Source organism: Drosophila teissieri, unplaced genomic scaffold, assembly GCF_016746235.2.
Source record: "Drosophila teissieri strain GT53w unplaced genomic scaffold, Prin_Dtei_1.1 Segkk10_quiver_pilon_scaf, whole genome shotgun sequence".
Taxonomy (NCBI): Eukaryota; Metazoa; Arthropoda; class Insecta; order Diptera; family Drosophilidae; genus Drosophila; species Drosophila teissieri.
In genome coordinates this window covers 130,177-153,199 of record NW_025224980.1, presented here as the reverse complement: position 1 = coordinate 153,199, position 23,023 = coordinate 130,177, and the positions used below count along the sequence as shown (strand labels likewise).

General features: G+C 40.8%; 1 protein-coding gene across 9 annotated transcripts in view; it reads left to right on the top strand.

The window, feature by feature from the left end:
• Positions 1 to 23,023, top strand: part of LOC122625471 (nipped-B protein) — a 100,390-nt gene that overhangs the window by 13,198 nt on the left and 64,169 nt on the right. For all 9 annotated transcript variants that reach the window (XM_043805556.1, XM_043805558.1, XM_043805559.1 and 6 more), the window contains one exon: positions 9,049 to 9,227. In XM_043805556.1, coding sequence (XP_043661491.1) covers positions 9,049 to 9,227 — 179 coding nt within the window. The remainder of the gene's footprint in view (positions 1 to 9,048; positions 9,228 to 23,023) is intronic.

Sequence of the window (23,023 nt, the reverse complement as noted above, 5' to 3'; positions counted from 1 at the left end):
TTTATATTTATTTATAAACGGGATAAGTGCATTAATTAATGCATGCAAATGAGCACTATCACGTCGGGGTCACCAATGTTTAGCTATTGAGCTTTTTCAATAGCTGTCTCGGAAAATAAACAAACTTTCTTCGGCTATTTATTATTCGCTACTGTTTATTTTGCGAATTGTTTACGGCAGCTAGGGCCTACAAGGAGCTATATCGAATGCACAAGTTGAGTCTTTGCCGAAAAACGAAGAAGTGACAATTGGCGGGACAGACAGCCGAATGCAGCGCCCAAGCTTAACGTAGGTAGATAACAAAGAGAACAAGGAATGAGCGCCGTACAGATAAATGCGTGCGAGAACAGCGGTTTGCACTATGGGCATCGCAACTGCTACCACTGACTATTTCGGCTTACAATATTGAGAGTATGAGATTAGTCTACTGCATAGTTTTGGCGGCTGCATGACCCAACAGTTACCATTTCTTGTTGTGTTTTAAACACGAGGCATCTTCTGGTAAGGGAGTTGGGTATATCAATTGTTCTTCGCAGTGTGCATTTTAGGGGCTTTTTACATATTTCGTTCCTGTTTAGTAATCTCCACATTTGTAGAAAATTTTTTTGATTTTGCAGGTGACCTGAATCTAAAGCAAAAATGCGAGCTGGCGAATTGAGGCTTTTTGGTAGCCTATCATTACATTGTGTGTGTGGAAGAGTGTGTTTTTAAGATTACCATTTTTTTAAAATATTTTTAATTTGTGTTACGTGCTAATGCGCGAGTTTCCTTAGAATTATATTCCTCGAATATACAATTATATTCCTAAGAGAGTTGTGGAGACTGCGGACAACAATGTTACCGCTGGAAATCTGATAAGCTTCTAGCTGCATTAGTTTATTTGCTTGTAAGTTGATTTTCGTTTGGTACGGTTCTGAGATGTGATATATATATTTGATATCATATATTTGGGTCCGGGGGAATTTAATAGAGCTGTATATGTGGTGGTGGTCCCCGAACGGCTGGATCCACCGTCTTGTATGGCGCGTATGATATTTTTGCAAAGGCTTTGTTGCACTAGCACTGGCTGTAACCGTAGATTTTGAATATTTTTGTTGGTTTGGGACGATTGCCTAATGAGCGCTGAGGTTTCTTGGCGGTACGAAGACACGACTGATCTGAAGGAGACTGTCTCGGAAAATTTAAAAGCTAGACAGCTAGACAATGAATGCAGATTCTTGAGGCGCCGATGCAGTTGTCATGCCCACTGACTGTAACGCTCTGACCGGCAAAATCTTTCACGCCCACACATATGAAAATTGTTTTGATGTTTTTATCACGTCCACAGTTTTAAACAATGTTTTTAATGTTCTTGTATACCCTTGCAGGGGTAATAGTGATTTCACTCTGAAGTTTTCAAAATAGTGAGGGAGACATTTTTGCTACTTTTGATCAGTATCAACAGCCGAGTTGATATAACCATGTCCGTCTATGTATCCGTCCATACCAGGAAAACTATTCTCTTAGTTTTAAAACTACCTGAATAAGTGCACCATTGGTTTATTTTATAGCAGACGCCTGAAAAGTTTGCCGGTGTGTTATTTTTTGTTATGTTCAATTATTAAACGGAAGTAGTCAGTCAGCACAAGCAAAAAACACTTTTTGTTTTGGTAGAGATATAATGGCAGTTTGGAGAATTGTAGGCGATTACGAATGGGATGTCTAATGTGGGGTAATCTTGCGGGTTGCTGTTGTTCAGCGGAATGCTGCTACATCAATTTCTGTTTAACATAAAACTAGAATCGTATTGAATTTCAATTCTGGGATTTGGTGGATAAGGAAATGGATACCCATTTCATAATAGGCTTTGAAAAATTCCCATAATGTTATTGAAAGGCTTCTATAAGCCGTTTGTGTGGCTTTAATATAGGATTTCAATAGAAAACAAGAGAGAGCGCTATAGTCGAGTTCCCCGACTATCTGATACCCGTTACTCAGCTAGTGGAAGTGCGAAGGAGAGTCTTTAGCACTGACAGTTTTTGGCGGTTTGTGGCCGTTAAAGAGGGCGTGGCAAAAAGTTGTTTGGCAAATCGTTAGAAATTTACTAGACTAATACAAAAAAAAAATAATATCGAAACATTTTTTAAAAGTGTGGACGTGGCAGTTTTGGGCGGTTTGTGGGCCTTAGAGTGGGCGTGGCAACATGAATCGAACTTGCGCTGCGTCTATGTCCCTGGAGTCTGTATGCTTAATCTCAACTTTCTAGCTTTTGTAGTTCCTGAGATCTCGACGTTCATACGGACAGACGGACATGGCCTGATCGACTCGGCTACTGATCCTGATCAAGAATATATATACTTTATATGGTCGGAAACACTTCCTTCTGCCTGTTACATACTTTTCAACGAATCTAGTATACCCTTTTACTCTACGAGTAACGGGTATAAAAACACCACCCAGGGGTCGAATAAGAAGCACGAAGAAGCGTGTCGTCGTGGGCATAAGTTCTGCTTTATTCAGTTGCATTCATGAAACTAAAATTCGAGCTTAAAACTAGAGCGGCGCTCCCACCCGCTTTACTTCGCTTCGGGTGATCGACGGCGGCCGACCGCGGAGTTTGGAGAGCGTGAGCTCGGATGAGAGCGAAAGCGTAAGTGCGGAAAAGAGGGACGAGACCGAAAGCTCTGTGCGCAGAGGAGATAAAGTGGCCCCTCACATTAACATTCCGCCCCCCCTTGCAATCACCTTGCAATTACCCGTGTTGCAACATGGTCCTCGCTATATCTGGTGGCAGGCTCCGGACACGACCCATCTGAAAACGGTGCTTGGACCAAGGTGTTCTTGGATCACAGCGTCATTCTGGGCTTTGAGTTAGGGACCCCTTTTTAGCCGCTGCTCGTTGCGGAGGAACTGAGCCAGAGCAAAGGATCGTGAAGATGCATCACAACATACTTGCCACGATGGGGACCATCGTTCTGGTGGTTTTTACGAAATTTTGTTCGCAAAACGAATCAGACTCGGAGACGGTCTCTGTGGACACTTCCTCCACCTCCCAGACTTTCCGGCCAGGTGCGGAAGAACATAGGCTGCGGTATCTAACTGTATCCCAGGTCTGGAAAACGATCGAATCGAAAAATGACACACCTTAGTGACGTGACCGGTCACGGTTTGGTTTAGACCGGACACTTGGGCCTGGATAGTCTTGAAAGAGAGTCTAATTAAGTTGAACAGCCGTTCTGTAATGAAGGTTGCTTCGGACCCAGGGTCAATCAGAGCTCGCGCTTGGAAGTTGCCCCTCCGATGGCACACGTGAGTGAGGGCAGTGCCCAGTGGAACGGCTCTTGAACCGGAAGCGAAGCATACTTGCACATCTGAGGGATCCTCTGAGGCTGTCAAACAACTTTGAATTGTGCTCTGTAGGTCTCTTAAGGCGGTCCCGGACTCCTGGTGGACAGCTGCTAGACTATGCATAATCTTCAGGTGGCTGTTAACCAACAAGCGTCTAATTCATAGCGAGCCGTAAGACCTCGCCACGCTGAACTAAACCCTTCATTCGTCACCGGTGCCTTTGACACAATCACGTGTGCATCGCCACTCGTCTTGGCAAGCAGGTGAAACAACCCTTCCACCGGTGTGAGACGAGGATTTTGGATATATATTGCGGTAAAAAAGTCTCGGAATGTGGGCCACCGAAAATTATCACCAGCGAAATCTTCGGTGTCCACTGGCGGTAGACGACACCATGTCGTCAAAGGAGTGTGAACACTGACGGAAGCCTGAGTGGACTGGACGGCCGCCTTTTCTATTATCTCCTGAAGATTGGCAACACACCTCGAATAGACAGAATAACAGTAGCTGTATTTGGATTCCAGCACTGATAAGGTGGCGAGAAAGGAGATCGGAGCAGCTATCATAGCCCTTCTTCACATTTTCACATAATAATAGCCTTGGGCTAAAACTGAGGCGGCCGCGGAGATGCTGATTGGGACCTGTCCAAGCGGATCGAAGGGATCGTATGAGGCTTCTTGTCGCCTCCCTTGGGCATACTCAGAATCGACTTCTGCTGATCAGGGCTTGTCACCTGACTTGGGCAACGGGTGCCTTGGAAGAAGCGGTCAGACACTAATGCGTCGCCGAAAGAAGAGACGAATTACGTGAACAGCCAAATGGCATGCGGCCGCTGAAGCCGGTTGAAACAACTGGGTTATTTTAGAGCGGCGGAAAAAGACAAAAAAAAAAGGGTTCAGAAAACGCTTGCCCGCAAATAACTTGACTCAAAACAAACCAACGGGCAATAAAAAATACTCGCCGGCGGCGAACGACGATGACACGACCTGTGTGGCACACGAATAAATGTGCGCCGCGACTCCGGAGCGGATGCGAAACTGGCGAAAGTTGCGCGGGCGGATGGTGCCCTATGCGGAATGGACAACAGAGTTGGGAATGGGAGTGTAGGCAAGAAGATCCGAGATCTCGATGTCCTCGCACATGAATATGTAAATACAAACGATAATCTTTCTTATATTTTGTTGGTTGAGAAAACCAAATTAGGCCCACGAAGGGTTGATCTTGTCCCGTAATCCGAAAATAATTAATTAAAAACTCAGAAAATATTAGTCGCAAAAATTCACTTAGTCTTTAACTTAATAATTGCGAAGTCGGAACGGTGGAATTAAAACCTTGGCTGTTATGCCGTCGGCAAGCAGTGTGTGCGTAAGGTACGCAAGAGAGAGGGAGAACAAACAACAACAACACCGCGGCCTCTGCAGCGGTTAAATCGAAACTTTGGACAATCAATCAAAAATAATGTTTTTGTTGTTGTGCCGCTTTTTAATTCGCAGTCCCGCCCTTATGGATTTGTAATAATGTTATTGTTTTTGTCTCGCTTTTAATCTGTATTTATATTAAATCGAAATTTAATAAGGTTAGTTCCTGGAAAATGGCAAATAATATACGTAGGTTAAATCTATGGGCATGCATGCATATGTAAGGGTACAGTGAAGCGTCGAGAAGTGGACTGTATTTGGATGTATTGAATGTCTGTGAAAGGACAGAAAGATGTGTACCAAGATGAGAAAAAAAATATCGCCAACGCGGCGGACTATCCGGGGAACAAGGAAATTCCCGAACACAGTGCACACAAGTTGGACGATATTAATTATGCCTTTTTTCTCACCACACAATATGCATCGACATATAATTGTGTATGTATGTACAGACGTATGTATATGACCGTTTGCTCGTTGATGTACGAAAAAAGGAACGGAACGAAGCAAAGACGGATTGAAAAATGTCGATCGATGAGGAAAACTGAATTTCTCACCTGCCGTTGTGTCGGAAAATTCACGGATGTGGAATTGACACGGAAAATAGTCTTACATACAGCAGTGCGACCGAAATTGAACGTTCGGAACTCTGCGTCGTTCTCCAGAGATAAGTGGCAAGCTGTATCGAATTGGGAAATTCCTACGGCGCAGAGCGAAAGTTGAAAAAACACCACCCAGGGGTCGAAGAAGAAGCACGAAGAAGCGGGGGCGTCGTGGTCATAAGTTCTGCTTTTTTCAGGTGCATTCATGAGACAAAAATTCGAGCTCTGTGCACAGAGGAGATACAGTGGCCCCTCACATTAACACATATTTATAAGGATCTAATCTTTTAGAGTCTTAAAGTCTATTCAAAACTTATTGTATTCTTGCAATGTATTGAAGTTTTTTACTAACTTCTTTTTCTCTAATTTTCTCAAAATTTATGTCTTCACTTATTTTTATTTATCTCTTCTAATCTTTCTTTTAAACTATCTAAAACTCTGCCTACTGTGAGCCTTAGATTTTGTTGTTTTTTCAGGATATAGTCGTACGAACTTTGTGAACGTGTCGATAATCACTAGTAAGTGTTTGTTTGACCTGCTTTTATCAACAGGACCATAATGGTCTATGTGTACTACATCAAATGGAATATTTACTTTGGGAATATTGTGAAGGAATCCCTCTTCTTTTCCAGACTTTTCAGAATAAGCTATACATTTTAAACAATTGCTAATATGTATCTGACATTTTTCTCTAACTTTAGGAAAGCAGTAGCTCTTTGAAATCACTTCTACCATTTTGTCTTTGCCATTGTGTCCTGATTGATCATGATAATTAGACAAAACATAACTTTCCATTTCACTCAGTACATAAAATAACATAGCTTCCATTACGCTATTCATAATCTTAAAGTTCTGACCTTTGAAGCTGTTTTGACCTTAAGCGCTTGCGTTGCAATGAAAATTCCTTTGGATCTGTTGTACTGTACAATGTCAGAATAGGGGCTTCTAGAAGATTCCTTTTTAATGTTTCAAAATGTACCAAAATCGAATTTTCTATCTTTTCGTACCAGATTGTATAGGGGCTTTGCTTTCGTCGAAAAATCTTTTAAAATCGTCTAAAATAGGAGCATAATCCAAGAAAGCTCTGAACTTCATGCGTTTTTGTCGGTACCGGAAAATCTCTTACTGCTTACACGCCTTTAAGTCTGGTTTAATGCCAACTCCTGTTATTACGTATCCTAAATATTTTATTTCGCTTTGAAGGAATTCGCATTTGTCTATTCTTATTTCCAGTTTGTTATCTACTTATCTCTTAAACACTTCTGTTAATATTTCTATATGACTTTTACTTTTTTTTGTTTCTATCAAAATATCCATGTAAATGTAAAGTAAAGTAAAGTAAAGTAAAGTAAATGAGAACCTAGTCCTCTTTTACCAAATCTGCGAAAATTCTATTTTTCTAAAAATTCTATTTTTCTAAAATTCTGCAGGAGCGTTTCGTAAGCCGAATGGCATTCTGAGCCATTCGTACTGTCCCATTGGTGTAGTGCAAGCGGTGTATTTGATTGAAAGAACCCATTTCTGAGATTCAGTTTGGTAAAACGGACTTTATCAGAAAGTTTCCTTCTTTCTTTCTTTATCAATAAGGTATAAGGTCGTCTATTAGAGGGGTAGGGTAGATGACTTTTAGCATGTTTTTGTTCGATAGTCAACGCGCATTCTTAATTCTCCTGACTTTTTCTTAACTAGAACAATTGGTGATGCATATTCTGACTCGCTTGCAAGTATAATCCCGTCTTTTAAGTAATCGTCTAACAAATTCTGAACTTGATATTTCTCTGCGTATGATAATCGTCTTGGAGGGTAGTTAAACGGCTTCGTTTTGTCAAAATTGAGTGTCATTTCCCATTTTACTGATGGTCGTTTCGCTTTTACATAAAATGCATAAAAAAATGTCTATTAATCTGTTTCTTAAATTCAATTCACATTTCTCGCATTTCTCACATGTTTAACTGGCTGCATTCTATTGGATTGGGTATTCAATTGATAGTATTTTTAACTCAAAGTTGCCGTCATTTCCACACTTTCGTTCGTTATGTTTTGACTTAAAGTTAACTCGGTTGGGAATTTGTTCAAATCTGACATATTCCGTATCACTAAATTTGTAATTATTATTCAGTACTCTGTCATCTTCAAATATGCTAACGAGATCATTTGAGCAGTGTCGCAAAAATTGTCGAATTTTAGAGCCCGCTTTCCTATTATTTGAAAAATCATTTTCCGATCTCCTATCATTTGAGCAATAATTTTCCGAATATCTATAAATTAAACTATCTTTTTTTGAATATCTATAATTTGAACAATATTTTTCTGAATATCAGCCATTTTCAACATAATTTTCACAATTTCTATTATCTGCAAAATAATTATCAGAATTTGTATCATTTGAACTATTTTCCCTCACTATCTTAAAGTTGCGTGTGTTCATCAAATCTCGTCCCAAAACTGTTCCATATTCCATCGATCTTTTTGTCACAATTAATAACTCAAAATGTAGTATTTCTATATTGATAATGCCAAAATATGATATTTTTCCAATTATATCTTAAGGGCTACCGTTTAAGCCAACGTAATTTGTAGGAATCTTTTCATTAAACTTAATCTGTTTTTTTTTCAATATGGTTTCAAGGTATGACATCTTTATGAAACTAATTAGACTCCCAGAATCGATTATGCTTTTTAAGAATAAGTAATGGTTAAGTTCTAAGCCGAAATAAATCTTAAATGGTCTTACATATTCATTGTTGGATGCGAACTTCCTCTCAGATGAACCAGGTTCATTCTCGATTGAAACTTTGACACGTCCAGACGAAGAAAATAGCGGTTTAAGAAGCGAAACCTTAGTAAATACCTGCAACAGCTGCGCAGACGAGTTAAAACATTGCATGTGTGCCTGTTTTCGCAGAAGGGAGTCGGGAATCCCTTCAATGATATTGTCGAATAGCTCCTCATCGTTCATTCGAATCTGTTTAGCCAGCACCGTTTTTTCTTTGAAATATTTGAGAAAATCTCCTGACGGTTTCCATTTGCACTCTTGAAACTGGCGTCGAGATATAATTTTGCTCGCCTTACTGTGGAAAGCTTCTTCAAGTTAAAATAAAAGTTCCTCAACCGGCAAAGTCAGCAAACGTCCGGAAGAGTGCTACCAAATTTAAGCGTGGTCGAATATCGGAAGCAATTTCTTGGCCATTGCTAGCAACGCTTGCTTATTTGCAGCTGCTTCCTCCGATCTGGCATCTCTGCCAGCGATATCTTGATCTTGTGTGGCACCATTGTATTGATCTTGTTTGGCAGCTCTGTTTCGATCTAATGGGGCAGCATTGTTTCGATGTTGAGCACATTCCAGTTTCAACATGTCTTTTTTTCAATTGGAGCAACTTTAATTGACGCTGCATGTCGTCTTACTGAGTAGAAACTTCGGGAAAAATTTACTCGCTTACCAACTTCCAATCGCGGTGGTTGTTAAATGTTGAAGGCCTGGCATTGTCATGAACATTTGCGCTTTCTTCTACCAGTTACATACTTTTCAACAATTTGTTCGTTCATTTTTTCCCATTTTCCTTCCATCAATATTATTTTTAAAACCATTAAAAATATCAACGATCCGATCTATTCGTCTGTTAAATACATATACACATCACCGCTCTTTATTAATAATTAATAATAATATTAATGTATGCCTATAATTTGTTCTATTGCAGAGGATGTAGACGAAACCATTGAATGTATTTCCTCAAAACTTTTGAATTCAATGAGTATTGATGTTGCCAAGTTAAAAGCTAAGCAGGCTTTAGACTCCATACCAAAAAATAAGTTAACCTTACTTATTAATTATGCTATGCGCAACGTTTACTTAGCCAGGAATTATTTTGCTGGAACGGTAAATATTATGATCATTTATATTCTTGTTTGAACAACTACTCTGTGTTAAATGAACCGTTTTTTTTTTTTTTACTATATTGATGGTCGTTTACGATTAACAAATTTCAAATATGACCAAGAAAGTTGTCCGTTTGTCAACACATTTTTTTATTTCCTTGGCCATATGTAAAATTTTAAATTAATGCAAATTTTCAATATATTCGTTAATAACTATGTTTAAGATAGAAAGAAAGGTAAGGTTATCTTCATAATTTTTGAAAAATGTTTTTATTTATTTATTTTATTCAGCAAGTTTTCATCGATTGCAGTTTTGAATACATAAAAATTTAATAAATGTATCAGCCGCTTAGTAGTGTTCGTGGGTATCTCTATCTCCCCCGCACTTCCTGTATCTGAGAAACGTGTATCTGAACTCGACAAACTAGATAATAACCTTTTTATACCCGTTACTCGTAGAGTAAAAGGGTATACTAGATTCGTTGAAAAGTATGTAACAGGCAGAAGGAAGCGTTTCCGACCATATAAAGTATATATATTCTTGATCAGGATCAATAGCCGAGTCGATCTGGCCATGTCTGTCTGTCCGTATGAACGTCGAGATCTCAGGAACTACAAAAGGTAGAAAGTTGAGATTAAGAATACAGACTCCAGGGACATAGACGCAGCGCAAGTTTGTCGATTCATGTTGCCACGCCCACTCTAACGCCCACAAACCGCAAAAAACGGCCACGCCCACACTTTTGAAAAAGGTTTTGATATTTTTTCAGTTTTGTATTAGTCTTGTAAATTTCTATCGATTTGCCAAAAAACTTTTTGCCACGCCCACTCTAACGCCCACAGACCGCCAAAAACTGCCACGCCCACACTTTTGAAAAAGGTTTTAATATTTTTCATTTTTGTATTAGTCTTGTACATTTCTATCGATTTGCCAAACAATTTTTTGCCACGCCCACTCTAACGCCCACAAACCGCCCAAAACTGCCACGCCCACACTTATGAAAAATGTTTTGATATTTTTTCATTTTTGTATTAGTCTTGTAAATTTCTAACGATTTGCCAAAAAACTTTTTGCCACGCCCACTCTTGCGCCCACAAACCGCCCAAAACTGCCACGCCCACCCTTTGGAAAAAGGTTTTGATATTTTTTCATTTTTGTATTAGTCTTGTAAATTTCCATCGATTTTCCATACAACTTTTTAACACGCCCACTCTAACGCCCACAAACCGCCCATAGCTGCCACGCCCACACTTTTGAAAAGTGTTTTGATATTTTTTCATTTTTGTATTAGTCTTGTAAATTTCTATCGATTTGCCAAAAAACTGTTTGCCACGCCCACTCTAACGCCCACAAACCGCCAAACACTGTCAGTGTTGAAGACTCCTACGCACTTCCAATAGCTGAGTAACGGGTATCCGATAGTCGGGGAACTCGAATATAGCGTTCTCTCTTGTTTTTTTCTTTTTTTGTTTGCAATATTTTTAAAGAATATTAATACGTGGGCCTTTCCGCTCACTGCTGGCATTCTAATTATATATATATTATAACGGGTGTTTTTTTTAGAGGTATAGAACTTTAAATTGCAATAAAACAACGATGGATTATTCGATTGACATGAAAGATAATCTTGTGGCATTACATTTTAAATATGATTTCTGGCATATGACCGCCACGGCTGGCTCGGATGTAGTCCAATCTGGACGTCCAATTTGCAATGACTTTTTCCAACATATTTGGCCGTATATCGGCAATAACACGGCGAATGTTGTCTTCCAAATGGTTTAGCGTTTGTGGCTTATCCGCATAGACCAATGACTTTACATAGCCCACAAAAAGTAGTCTAGCGGTGTTAAATCACAAGATCTTGGAGGCCAATTCACAGGTCCAAAACGTGAAATTAGGCGGTCACCAAACGTGTCTTTCAATAAATCGATTGTGGCACGAGCTGTGTGACACGTTGCGCCGTCTTGTTGGAACCACAGCTCCTGGACATTATGGTCGTTCAATTCAGGAATGAAAAAGTTAGTAATCATGGCTCTATACCGATCACCATTGACTGTAACGTTCTGGCCATCATCGTTTTTGAAGAAGTACGGACCAATGATTCCACCAGCCCATACAGCGCACCAAACAGTCAGTTTTTCTGGATGTAACGGTGTTTCGACATACACTTGAGGATTAGCTTCACTCCAAATGCGGCAGTTTTGTTTGTTGACGTAGCCATTCAACCAGAAGTGCGCTTCATCGCTAAACAAAATTCGCTTATGAAAATCGGGAACAACAGCAATCTCGTTTTGGGCCCATTCGACGAATCTACGCCTTGCTTGATGATCGTTTGGTTTCAATTCTTGCACGAGTTGGATTTTGTAAGCACGCAAACCAAGATCCTTCCGCAAAATCTTCCATAAAGTGGATGGACACAGATCCAATTCCTGTGCTCGATGGCGGATGGACTCATTCGGGTCTTCCTCAATGCTACGCTCTACAGCAGCAATAGCTTCTTCTGTACGCACCGTACGGCGTCTCTGGGGATGCGAGTTATCAATAAGAGTAAACGCGGTGCGAAAACGGTCCATGGTTAATCGAATTAACTGCTCTGATGGACGATTTTGTCGACGATAAAATGGACGTAGTGCGCGATACGTATTCCGCACAGAACCATTATTTTCGAAATAAAATTGCACTATTTGCAAGCGTTGTTCAGACGTGAGTCTATTCATGACGAATTGCCAAACCAAACTGAGAATAAATCACTTGACAGCTGTTAAATCGGTCGCCATCTTGAACAGTAATGCCAACTTAAAGTTCTATACCTCTAAAAAAAACACCCGTTACATACCAATAAAAACTAAAAAAAAATTTTGGAATGCTTTTAAAGTATTCCTTCATAACGCTCTTAATTGCCTTTGAGAAATTGTTGTGCTTTAACATTTATGTTATGTCAATCTAGAAGAATAAAATAAGAACATTAATATTTGTGAAGCCTCGTGGTGTAGTGGATAGCGCAACTACCACGACATGGCCATACAAAACTTCCTCTCTGAAATGCTTTTCTAACTTTTAGAAAGTATTCTTCCACAAAAAAAAAATGCCTATTACAACAATTTTTGGCAACTTCCACTTGCCAAACCGCCCCGCCCCCCTCCTCACTACATGGGAGAAAAACGGGGGTACCCACATAGTACCAAGCGCACCCTGTGTTTTTCTGCGAACAGCAACAACACCCAGCAGGGCGAGCGCGTTACCAGACTGTTCGCTTTTCTACGAATAACAACACAACACCGTAGACGCCACTCCCCGATGGCGACAGGTGGCAGCCCCCCCACTGGGATAAGCCGCATCTGGCCAATCACCAGATCGGTCGAAAAACGTACAACGATTACTGAAACTAATACGAGAAATTTAAACATAAACGGCTCCCCAAATTCGATGACGACCATAGGCATCTCAAAACGGACACGAGTTGGACAATGGAACGTTAGAACTCTAAGAGAACCATCTAGGTTAGCACAGTTCGAGGCGGAGATGGAGAAACTCCACATTGCAATAGCTGGAATCAGCGAGATGAGGTGGGCTGGCACTGGTCCTACACAGTGGCAACAGTGACGGCAGCAGATATGGAGTGGGAATTTTTGTGTCCAAGCGCATAAAGAAGGCTCTGGTTTCCTGGGAACCCATTTCTGATAGAATCATGACCGCCAGGTTCAGATATAGAGCTAGATACATAAACATCACTCAATGCGGAACATCACCCCGACGGAAGACGCAAACGACGACACCAAGGACGACTTCTATACTGCCCTTACAGCAACCCTCAACAAGCTAGGACAAGGTGACATTAACATCCTCATGGGTGACTTCAATGCAAAAATTGACCCCAACAACACCGGACTAAGATCTGTCATGGGCCAGCATGGAACTGGGACTCGCAACGATAACGGAAAGAGATTAGTGGAACTCTGCCAGCTATTCCAACTGGTCATCGGCGGCACAATATTCCCACACAAAGATGTCCACAAATACTCCTGGACATCTCCAAGTGGTACTACGCGCAACCAGGTCGACCATATATGCATTAGCAGGAAATGGAGACACTCGCTACTGGACGTACCGAACAAAAGGGGAGCAGCCATAGACAGTGATCATGAGTTGGTCATTGGAGAACTTTCAATAAAGCTCAACCGCAACCACTCAAGGAACACTGGCAACAGTCAACACCGGCGAGCGCCCCCCCTGAACCTGCACTTTCTTAGCGACTCTACTCTGAAGACGAGAATGACGTCCACACTGCGAGAACAGCTGATCCCCCTAGAAGACCACCCATGGGAGCACACCTGCAGGCAACTACGGACCACGGCGGAGGAAATACTTGGCCTGCAACAACGCGGAAGAACGGACTGGATATCTGAAGGGACCTGGGACCTGATTAGAAGGAGGAACAACCTGAAGCCTCTGGCGGACCAGCTCACACAGTACCGTGAGGAGTATCGCGGACTATGCAGAGCGGTGAAAAGGTCGGCCAGAAAGGACAAAAGAGCACAGCTGGATAGACTTGCGGCAGACGCAGAACGAGCAGCCGGCGAGAACAACATGCGCTCGCTATACCAGCAGATTGCACGGACAGAACAAACCAGTCAGAGATCTAGAAGGTAACCTCTTATCCAATGATGACGCACAAATCCGAAAATGGCGCCAACACTTCATGGGAATTAGCCACACCACATCACCAAACGTGAAGCTTCCCAAGAAAGGCGACATTAGTGACTGCAACAACTGGAGAGGGATAACAGTGCTCAACACCAGCTACATCTTAGCTACACTTCTGAACAAACGCCTCCAGGAAACAATTGAGCCAACAATCCGAGACGAACAGGCAGGCTTCAAACCACATAGGAGTTGCGTAGCCAGGCAAATACACTACGTATAATAACCGAGCAAGCTCCGCTTTACCTCCTATTCATCGACTTACCACTCCTCTTCAACACCGTAGTCGACGAGTTAATGAGCGAAGTATGCTCTTCCAAGCGCGGAATTACGTGGAACCTCACCAGACACCTTGAGGACTTTGACTACGCAGACGACATCTGTCTCATATCGCACAGAGTCGGCGACATACAGAGGAAAAGTGACGACCTCGTCAGGATAGCCAGCAGCGTAGGGCTCGAGATAAACATAGCGAAAACAAAAGCTATGTGCTTCAACCACTCCAGCCATGGAAACATCAACATAAATGGGAACACAATCGAGTTCATTACCAGTTTCCCATACCTTGGCACCATTATATCCAACAGTGGTGGAGTGGATGATGATGTCTCCAGTCGTCTTGGCAAAGCCCGCTCAGCATTTGGGAGACTATACCGCTATAAAGCTCAGGATCTACAATGCGTGTGTGAAATCCATACTGCTATACGGAAGTGAGACATGGCTCGCCACGAAGAAAATAACGCAGAAGCTACAGGCTTTTAGCAACAAATGCCTGAGAGTCAGATGTGGGGTATTCTGGCCAAACAGAATAGCCAACACAGAACTGTGGCGCGTTACAGACGAGTCCCCGATTCACATACAAATAAGGAAGAAAAAATGGATGTGGATAGGGCACGCTCTCAGAAGAAACCCGAGTAGCATAGTGAGGATGGCAATAGACTGGAACCCCCAAGGAAGAAGGCGAGTAGGAAGGCCAAGAGCAACATGGAGAAGAACCGCTCACCAAGAACTAGCCCAAATAAACACCACATGGGAAAGTGCAAAACAGACAGCTCAAAATAGAGTTAGATGGAAAGCTCTCGTACAAGCCCTAAGTTCCCGAAAGGAATAGAAGGAATTAAAAAAAAAAAAAAATATTCACGATCATTTAGAATATAAATACTTTACTTATGTACTTATGTACGTGGCGTTCTTTCGAGCCTGATCTTATTTTTAGCTGCAAAGCTAAAAGCTTCTCATCTGATGCAACTGGGAACGCCACTTCCACAGCCACATCCTTCGCCTTTCCCTTTTAAAATACTTTCAGCAAAGCCGTCATCATCGCAACCTGGTTTGTGGTTTCCGCCAGCTGCTTCGTATTTGCTTCCATGACCAGTTCCATGGCCCGCACCCGTTGGCTGAGTTCGGCCAATTGGTCGACAGGTGGCACCGTCGCTGCTCGAGTTTCCATTACAAATTCTTTTTCTAATATATAAAAATGGTATTAATAAAATTAAATTAAAATTAATAAAATAAAAATAAAATGATTAGGGCGTTGGACAGTTTCCTTGTGGCTACTTTTAGCTTTTGTTTTGCTGTTGGGGATCTGGTAGATTGCCATTCTCTGCGTAGGCGTCGTTTTACGTGGACGAGTTGCTCGATTTGTACGTTGGTTTTATTCGAATTAATTGTAATTTTTGTGATTTTTGGTGTTGCAGTAAGAGCTGCTGCAGTAAGTATGTATTGCAATGTACTCGCGCAACTCTCTATATCAGATTCAGTATTGAGTTTTGGGTTTAGCTCAATGTGTGAACTTATATATTTTTTATACCTGAGCCAATTTGTTTTGTGTGAAGTCAATCTGTATGGTGGTTTCACGTTTTCTGCGTACCGGCGGAGGTGAATTAGTAGAGGCGAGTGATCCGATGACAGATCTGGCAGACATTCAGCTTTAACCAAACTGCGGGAAATATTTTTCGTAACTGCGAAGTCGATCAGGTCAGGCAGCTTATTGAGGTCTGATGGCCAGTATGTAGGACTCCCAGGAGAAATATGGTCAAGTTTATTAGTGGCTTTTATTAAAGTCTTATAAAGCTGTTTTCCTTTTGGATTCACAAGTCGCGATCCCCAGTGAGTATGTTTAGCGTTGTAGTCGCCTGCTCCTCCAGCTGTATGTTCATAGATGTGGCCTGAAGATGATTTTCAGCAAACTCTTTGTAAAAGTGGTGCTTCATACGGTTCCTTATGAGTATGGCGGTCCCACCATGTGCTTTTCCGTCGGGATGATCTGTACCATAGAAGTGGTAGTCTCTCATTTGAAAATTGTACTTGCTTGTGAGATGAGTTTCCGAAGGAAGCATTACGTTGATATGCTTCTCATTTAGGAATTGAGCTAGCTCAAGTTGGCGCTGTGAAACGCCATTGGCTTTCCTCGTAGCTAGGCGTAAGGTAGCCATTGTTTATTTTGATTGTTGGGCTACAAGCATTTGTATAAAAAGGTTTTGATTACGCATCATATCTTGAATGGTGGTCCTCATGAATGTCATAAACTCCATCATGCTATGTTGTAAGGCTTGCATCATGGCTTCAGTTTTTGTTTCTTGCTGCTCAGTTGTGCTATAGTTTTGTTGTGTGTTTTGGGTTGGAGGCCTAATACCTAATTTCAAAACGTTAGCAAATGTTATCTTGTTAGTGGTGGGTATAGGCCATGGAGCGGAGCTTGTTGCTTTCGAAAAAAATACTTCTGGGTTTGTTTCCGGTGGTGTCAGCGTATCTGTTCCTTGGTGTGCCCGCGCCGTGTTCATTCTTTTGTGAAGACGGCTTTTCAGCCTCTGTAGTTTGCTGTGTGATTGCCCCCACAGTTATTGTACAGTAGGTGTAAAAGCCTGTTTTTTGTGCGGTAAGGTATTTTGTGACTTTTCTGTAGTTGTCCTCCGTTTTCGTTTGAAGTTTGATTTCTTTGAGATCAATCCCCTCTTACAAGGGGAATTATATGAAAGCTATCTTTTCCAATGAGCACGATCAAAGTATTTACCAGACCGCTTGTGCTCTTCTCGCGGATGTATATTGGAGGAGGTTTTGTTTTCTTCGGTTCGGTATCAACGGATCCCAGCGGCACGTCCTCAGCGGTATCTGCCAGCATAGCGAATCGGTTGGTATTTACAGGGGCTACATTGTTGATCAGGGTAAAATTGTCGCGTGTATTTTTCGGCTTGTTCTCTGAATCTGAATTTTCCGGGCTAAGCTTTCGCTTTATTGTAATGTAGCGGTCCATTCCAGTCTGCCAGGTCGACCCAGCTTCCGTTTTGCTGGTAGTGTAGCAGTACTGTTTGTTGCTTGCGGTTTTGCTTTCGCTGACTCAGTAAGAGCGTGAGCGGGTGCAGCCGACGACGAGATAGAGCGGGTTGTCGGTATTGCTCCAGCTGTTGTTATTGGGGGTAGCGGGGCTTGTGTCGGACTCAAAGTTCTATTATTTAAGATAAAGAATCACTATATTTATTTTAGCGATCTTGCATCGCATAGAGCGTCTCTTTCGCTTTCGGATTATTTATTTAGTTTATATTATTAGTCGTTCACTTCACTCAAAACATCCGATAAAAACACGTCTTCACACGTCGACGATTGGCAACTAAAAAAGAAATCAATTTGATTTTATTTGGTTTATAAAGGTTAAGTAAAACATTAATTAATTGTTTCGCAAGAAGGTAATTCGGACTCGAGGTCCGGTTTTATTTGAATAAAAATTAGAACTGAAGTGGGTTTAAAATTTTTGGTGATATTTATGCCGCCAACTCCGTCGCTGTCTCTGCCTGCGTCGGTGTCAACTCCGTCGCTGCCTCTGCCCGCGTCGGTGTCAACTCCGTCGCTGCCTCTGCCCGCGTCGGTGCTTTTGGTTGCCGTCAGCGCACCAGCGGGAAGCGCTACAGACGCTGATCTTGCAATTTTCTGTTATTGCAGCTGCATGGCCGGATGCCCGTGCAAGCTTTGGCTATTTGTTGTTTTAAATTCCTCTGGTGTTAACTCCTCCACCTTTAAAATCGAGTGTCCCCACTCGTTGCGGTCGTTGATCTGTTCGTCTTCGGTGTTTGGGTTGACACGGAATTTTGCGACCCTCCTAATCAAGATGCGGATCGTTATTAGAACGACTCCGGTGATTATGACACATCCCATCAATATATCGGCTGTGTGGGAGGTTGTTTTTAGCAGCTACAAGGTTTTGGTATTGTTGACATTAAGTTCCTTGACCAATTCTAGAGATAATTTCTCTTCCAGATTTTTAATGGTCATTTTAGTTTGGAGAATTGCCGGCATAGGTTGGTGGTGTACGGAGTACCTATTCGTGAAGACTTGGTCATCAATTTCTATTGTTGTATTGCTGAAATTAATGACAAATGACCCATTAAGCGTTGACGTTGTTCCATTGACTGAGATCTCGCCGCTGAATTTATTTAGTAGTATAACTCCGGGTGCAATTTCATCGATGGTAGGGATGTGTTGATTGTTGATTCTAGTGCAGGTGGCAGGGCGACTTTTTAGGAGGTTTGGAAGGCATGAAGAGTTACTAATGTCTATCATATTTTTATGTTTACAAATCGTTATTTCATTGTAGTTATTACATTTTGCAATTTTTTCTTACACCTAATTACATTTTCGGGTTTTATTTGGTTGACAAATTGACCAATTTTTATTGGTTTAATTAAAATTGTTTGGTATCGGTTACAGGGATTTTTACAATATAGATTAACATTGGTCCGTTACTTGCTATGTTTACTTCTGCTATGTGCATGGCTTCCTCAAAATTTGTGTAGGGTAATTGGTTCTGTTCTAAAATTCTTTTGACTTCATTGATCTCTTGATCTCCTAGTATTTGGGGATTGCTAATGTCTGCTTTTGCCCACTGTATGGCCTGATTAAGATTAAGAATTTCCTCTTTTAGCATCTGAATTTGAAACATTAAAGTGGTGCTAGTATCTCTTTGGGCATCTCCTATCGCCTATTGGCCAGGGTAATTTTATCAATGATAAGCCTATTAAGGATAACCTGGTTATTGTTATTACTTAAAGTTGAATTTATTTTTTCCTGAATTATTTCAAAATCTCTGCTATCCGGTGATCCAGCCATCCATTTCCAAGCACTGCCTATTAAATTTATATGTCTTTTCCTTATATTCCTAACTTTTAAGCTATTAATTAAATTTTTTGCAATCCTGATTTCTTCTGTTATGAATCGTAGAATTGGGTCGTAAGTTTTTAATTTCATTAATGCCGTGTGGTTGATTTTATCAATGGTCATTTCACATTCTTCTATGTCAATAATATGGATCAATCTAAATGTCCCTGTTTGTACCTTGGCGAGTCCTGTAGTCATTGTCACAATATCCGAGTTGGTGTAGTCCGTTATTTGCACGTCAGCAGCGCACACTGTCAGAAGGGCTCTGTAAATGTGGTATTAAATTTCTTATGAGTTTTTTGTATTCTTTCTTTCTGCCAGTACTGTTGTGTTTCTGTTTTCTTTTACAATTTCTTTTTTGTATCTGGCTGACAACATGGTACCTAATCTTCTGTTATTTTGTACGAATATCTCTTGTCCAGGGTAATATTGTTTTACCTCATCTCTACTTTTGTTATGATGAGCTAAATCTTTTTCCTGCGTGAGCTTAATTTTGTCCGTAATTTTTTGCCTTTCTATCTGGAGTAATTTAGGGTCAAGTGATACTTTTCTGCCAAAGAATAAATCAACCGGTCTCCTATTTGTAGTCGAATGTATTGAATAGTTATATTTGACAACAGATCTTTCTATGAGGTCGTTTAATGAATTGTGTAATTTTTCAGCTTTTTGGCATCTGATAATTTCTGAAAGAGTTGAATGAAAGCGTTCGATCTGACCGTTGGTTGTTTAATGTCTTGAGTTGCACGTGAATTGACTATTTTCGCCTGTGCGAATTTGGAAAACTTATCTATTGCTGTGAGGACTACCTATTTACAAGTGAGGTAAAAGTCGACGTGGATAATTTGCCCTGGGTATTGTGGAATTGGTGTGTTTTGTAGCTCGGGCTTATTCGGGTGCCTTTCGTATTTCTGTTCCTTGCCAGTCTGACATTCTTGTGTTATTTTAATGATTTTAGCCCTCATTTGTGGAAAGTATACTTTTTCTAACAATTGCTGTTTGTTCTCGTTGCTATTGCGGTGTCCTCTCATATGTTCTAATAAAATTGCATTTTCTTGGTAATTTTCATCTGTCAGGTCTGTAACTATTTTATTAGAGTATCTGGTCTTGAAATTATTAAAAAGTGGGTACACTTCTTGAAGTTTGCCTAAGGTTTCTTCGTCGGTATAGAATTCATTTATAACGGAAGGGTTTAGTCTTTCTTTTAGAATGTTTAGCAAATTTTCGGAATTGAATGTTGGTTCTTTAAAAGTGTGTCTGTGGTATGTAGGGAAAACAATTTCGAATTTGTAGGATTTTTCTCCCAAGGATAGCAGTATTTGATTTTTGAACACATTTATTGGTTCTTCTGCCATAGGTATTAATTTTTCGGAAGAGCTGAAACTACTGTGCACGGTTTCTGTCATTGCATTAAGTTCTCCATGCGTTTGCAAGGGAGGTCTACTCAATGCATCGGCAACCACGTTTGCCTTGCCAGTTTTGTGCAAAAGTTCGTGATTGAATTCTTCTAAAATTGCTTTCCATCTTTTCATTTGGTCGTTACGGCTTTTTGGGTTAGTTGGATGTGTAAGAGATTCGTGGTCTGTGAATATTTTTATTTTGGTTGGGCCATACAAAAAATTTCGCAGAGTTTGAATTGACCAAATTATGGCCAGCATTTCTTTTTTATTTGGTGCATAACTTTCTTCCGCCTTACTCAAGGTTCTAGAAATGAACATTATTGGCATCGGTGGTAAATTGAAATTCCTTACTATAGTCTGGATAAGCCAGCCTGACTTCTTCGGAGGCAAGAGTTTGTTTTAATTTATTGAATGCTTCCCTAGCGTTTTCGTCGAGTTGGATTAGCGTTCTGCTGGAGGCGTCTTTCGAAATACGGCCTCTTCCCCTCTTAAAAGGGCTGTTAGGGGCTTTGCAAGTTTCGCATAATCTTTAATGAAGCGACGGTAAAACCCTGACAGTCCAAAAAGGAACGAAGATCTTTAAGAGTTTGCGGCTCGGGAAATTCGACGAAGGCTCTAACTTTTTCGGGATTCTTTTTTATTCCAGTGTCGGCTACTAAAAATCCTAAGAATTCTTTTTCTGTTTTGAAAAATTCACACTTATCTAGCTGAATTCACATGTTTGCCTCTTCAAGAACATTAAATATTAACTCAATGTCTCTCAGGTGGTTTTCTTAATTTTTACTGAAAATTATAATATCGTCAATGTATACGAAACACCTAATTCCTATATGCTCTCTAAGGATGTCATCTAGTGCTCTTTGAAAAATAGCAGGAGCATTTTTAAGTCCAAATGGTAGTCTGGTGTATTCGTATTTTCCCTGATTTACTGAGAATGTCGTTTTTTTGATATCAGATTCTCTAAGTGGCATTTGGTGGAACCCGCTTTTAAGGTCTATTACTGAAAAAAGTTTGGTCTGTCCTAGCTGTGCAAGTACGTTATTGATGTCTGGTATGGGGTATCTGTTCGCTACGGTAACTGCGTTTAGTTTTCTGAAATCATTTACCATTCTGTGATTTTTTTCTCCTGAAGCGTCCATTTTTTCGGTACATTCCATAATGGAGAATTGTATGGAGACCGTGAAGGTCTAATTACTCCATTATCCAGAAGCTCTTGTATTTGTTTTTCTACTTCTGGTCTGAGAGTACCCTCCGGGTACGGGTAGTGTCTTGAGTATATTGGGCTCTCGTTTGTACTTCTTATAGTAGCTTCTACTCTTGTCGTGTATGTCAGTTTTTCGTCCGGGTCTCCAAAAAGATTTTTAAATTTAGAGCAAATAGTTCTTAAATGTTTCTTTTGAGTTTCTGTAGCGTGTTCTATTTGGACATCTATTTTGTTGACTTCGCGTGAGATTTTCTTCTTTATTTTAATTCTTTTTTTATTCTGTATTGAAATATACCCCTTTTGCATATTAACTTGTGCTTTTACTTCGCGCAGTGTATCGTTTCCGATAATGGCATCGAAGGTCTTTAAGGATGGTAACATATCAAATTTTATAAAAGTATCTTTTAGGTCGAAGGGATTGGCGATTGTGTGGTGCGTTATAAGAACTTGTCCGCCCACAGAGTTAACGACAAAGGGTTTGTTGTTTTTAATTGGTTTTTTTACTAGTCTAGGTTGTATATAGTTTTTATTGGATCCGTTGTCTATCAGAATTTTAATCATCTCTCCATTACCTGCTTTAGATTGGAAATATGGTAATGAAGAGGGTTCTACTCTGAACAATTTAATCCAGTATATTCTGCTTCATCTGTTTCTTGCTCGAAGTCTGGGGTTCTGAATAGTATTCGTTGAGTGTTGCTTCGTTAATTTCTGGTGGTTCGTCGTTGTGCCCTGTACCTTGTTGTTGTTCGCTAGCGGTGTCTAGGTGAAAATTTCTCTGTCTTTTGTCTGGCAGCCCGTTTGGTCCTTGTGGTGGTGGTCTTTTTTCCAGCTGTCCGAATTTGGGTCTGTTCATGTAATTTACTTGTCTTGTCTGCATGCTCCCATCTATGTCCATAGGCTCGGGTTTAGGAAGTGGCCTTCGAATCTTTTTGAATAGGTTTGACTAATATTAGCGTAGTTGGTCCTAAACCTTTGGTTTTCCAACTTCTCGCATAGCTGAAGCGCTGTCGGGAGATCTGCGGGTTCTTTAGTTCCCAACAGTCTGGGCTAGTCACCGTTCAGGCCTCTAATGAAGGTGTCCAGTGCTTTGTTCCTATAGGATTTGGCAAAAATATTTATTGATTCTTTTCCCATTTCCATGCAAGTGATTTTGTTCAAGATGAGAGATAGGTGGGTATAAACATGCTGATAGAAATCCGTTGTGGTTTGATTACCCTGTACCAGCGAGGTCATTTGGTATTCTAAAGTTGTCACACCGCGTTTATCCGCGTAATGTGCTGTCAAGCATTTTGAAATGGCAGTCCAGGTAAGTGGGGTGTTATAAGACTCCAAGATTGAGTCTG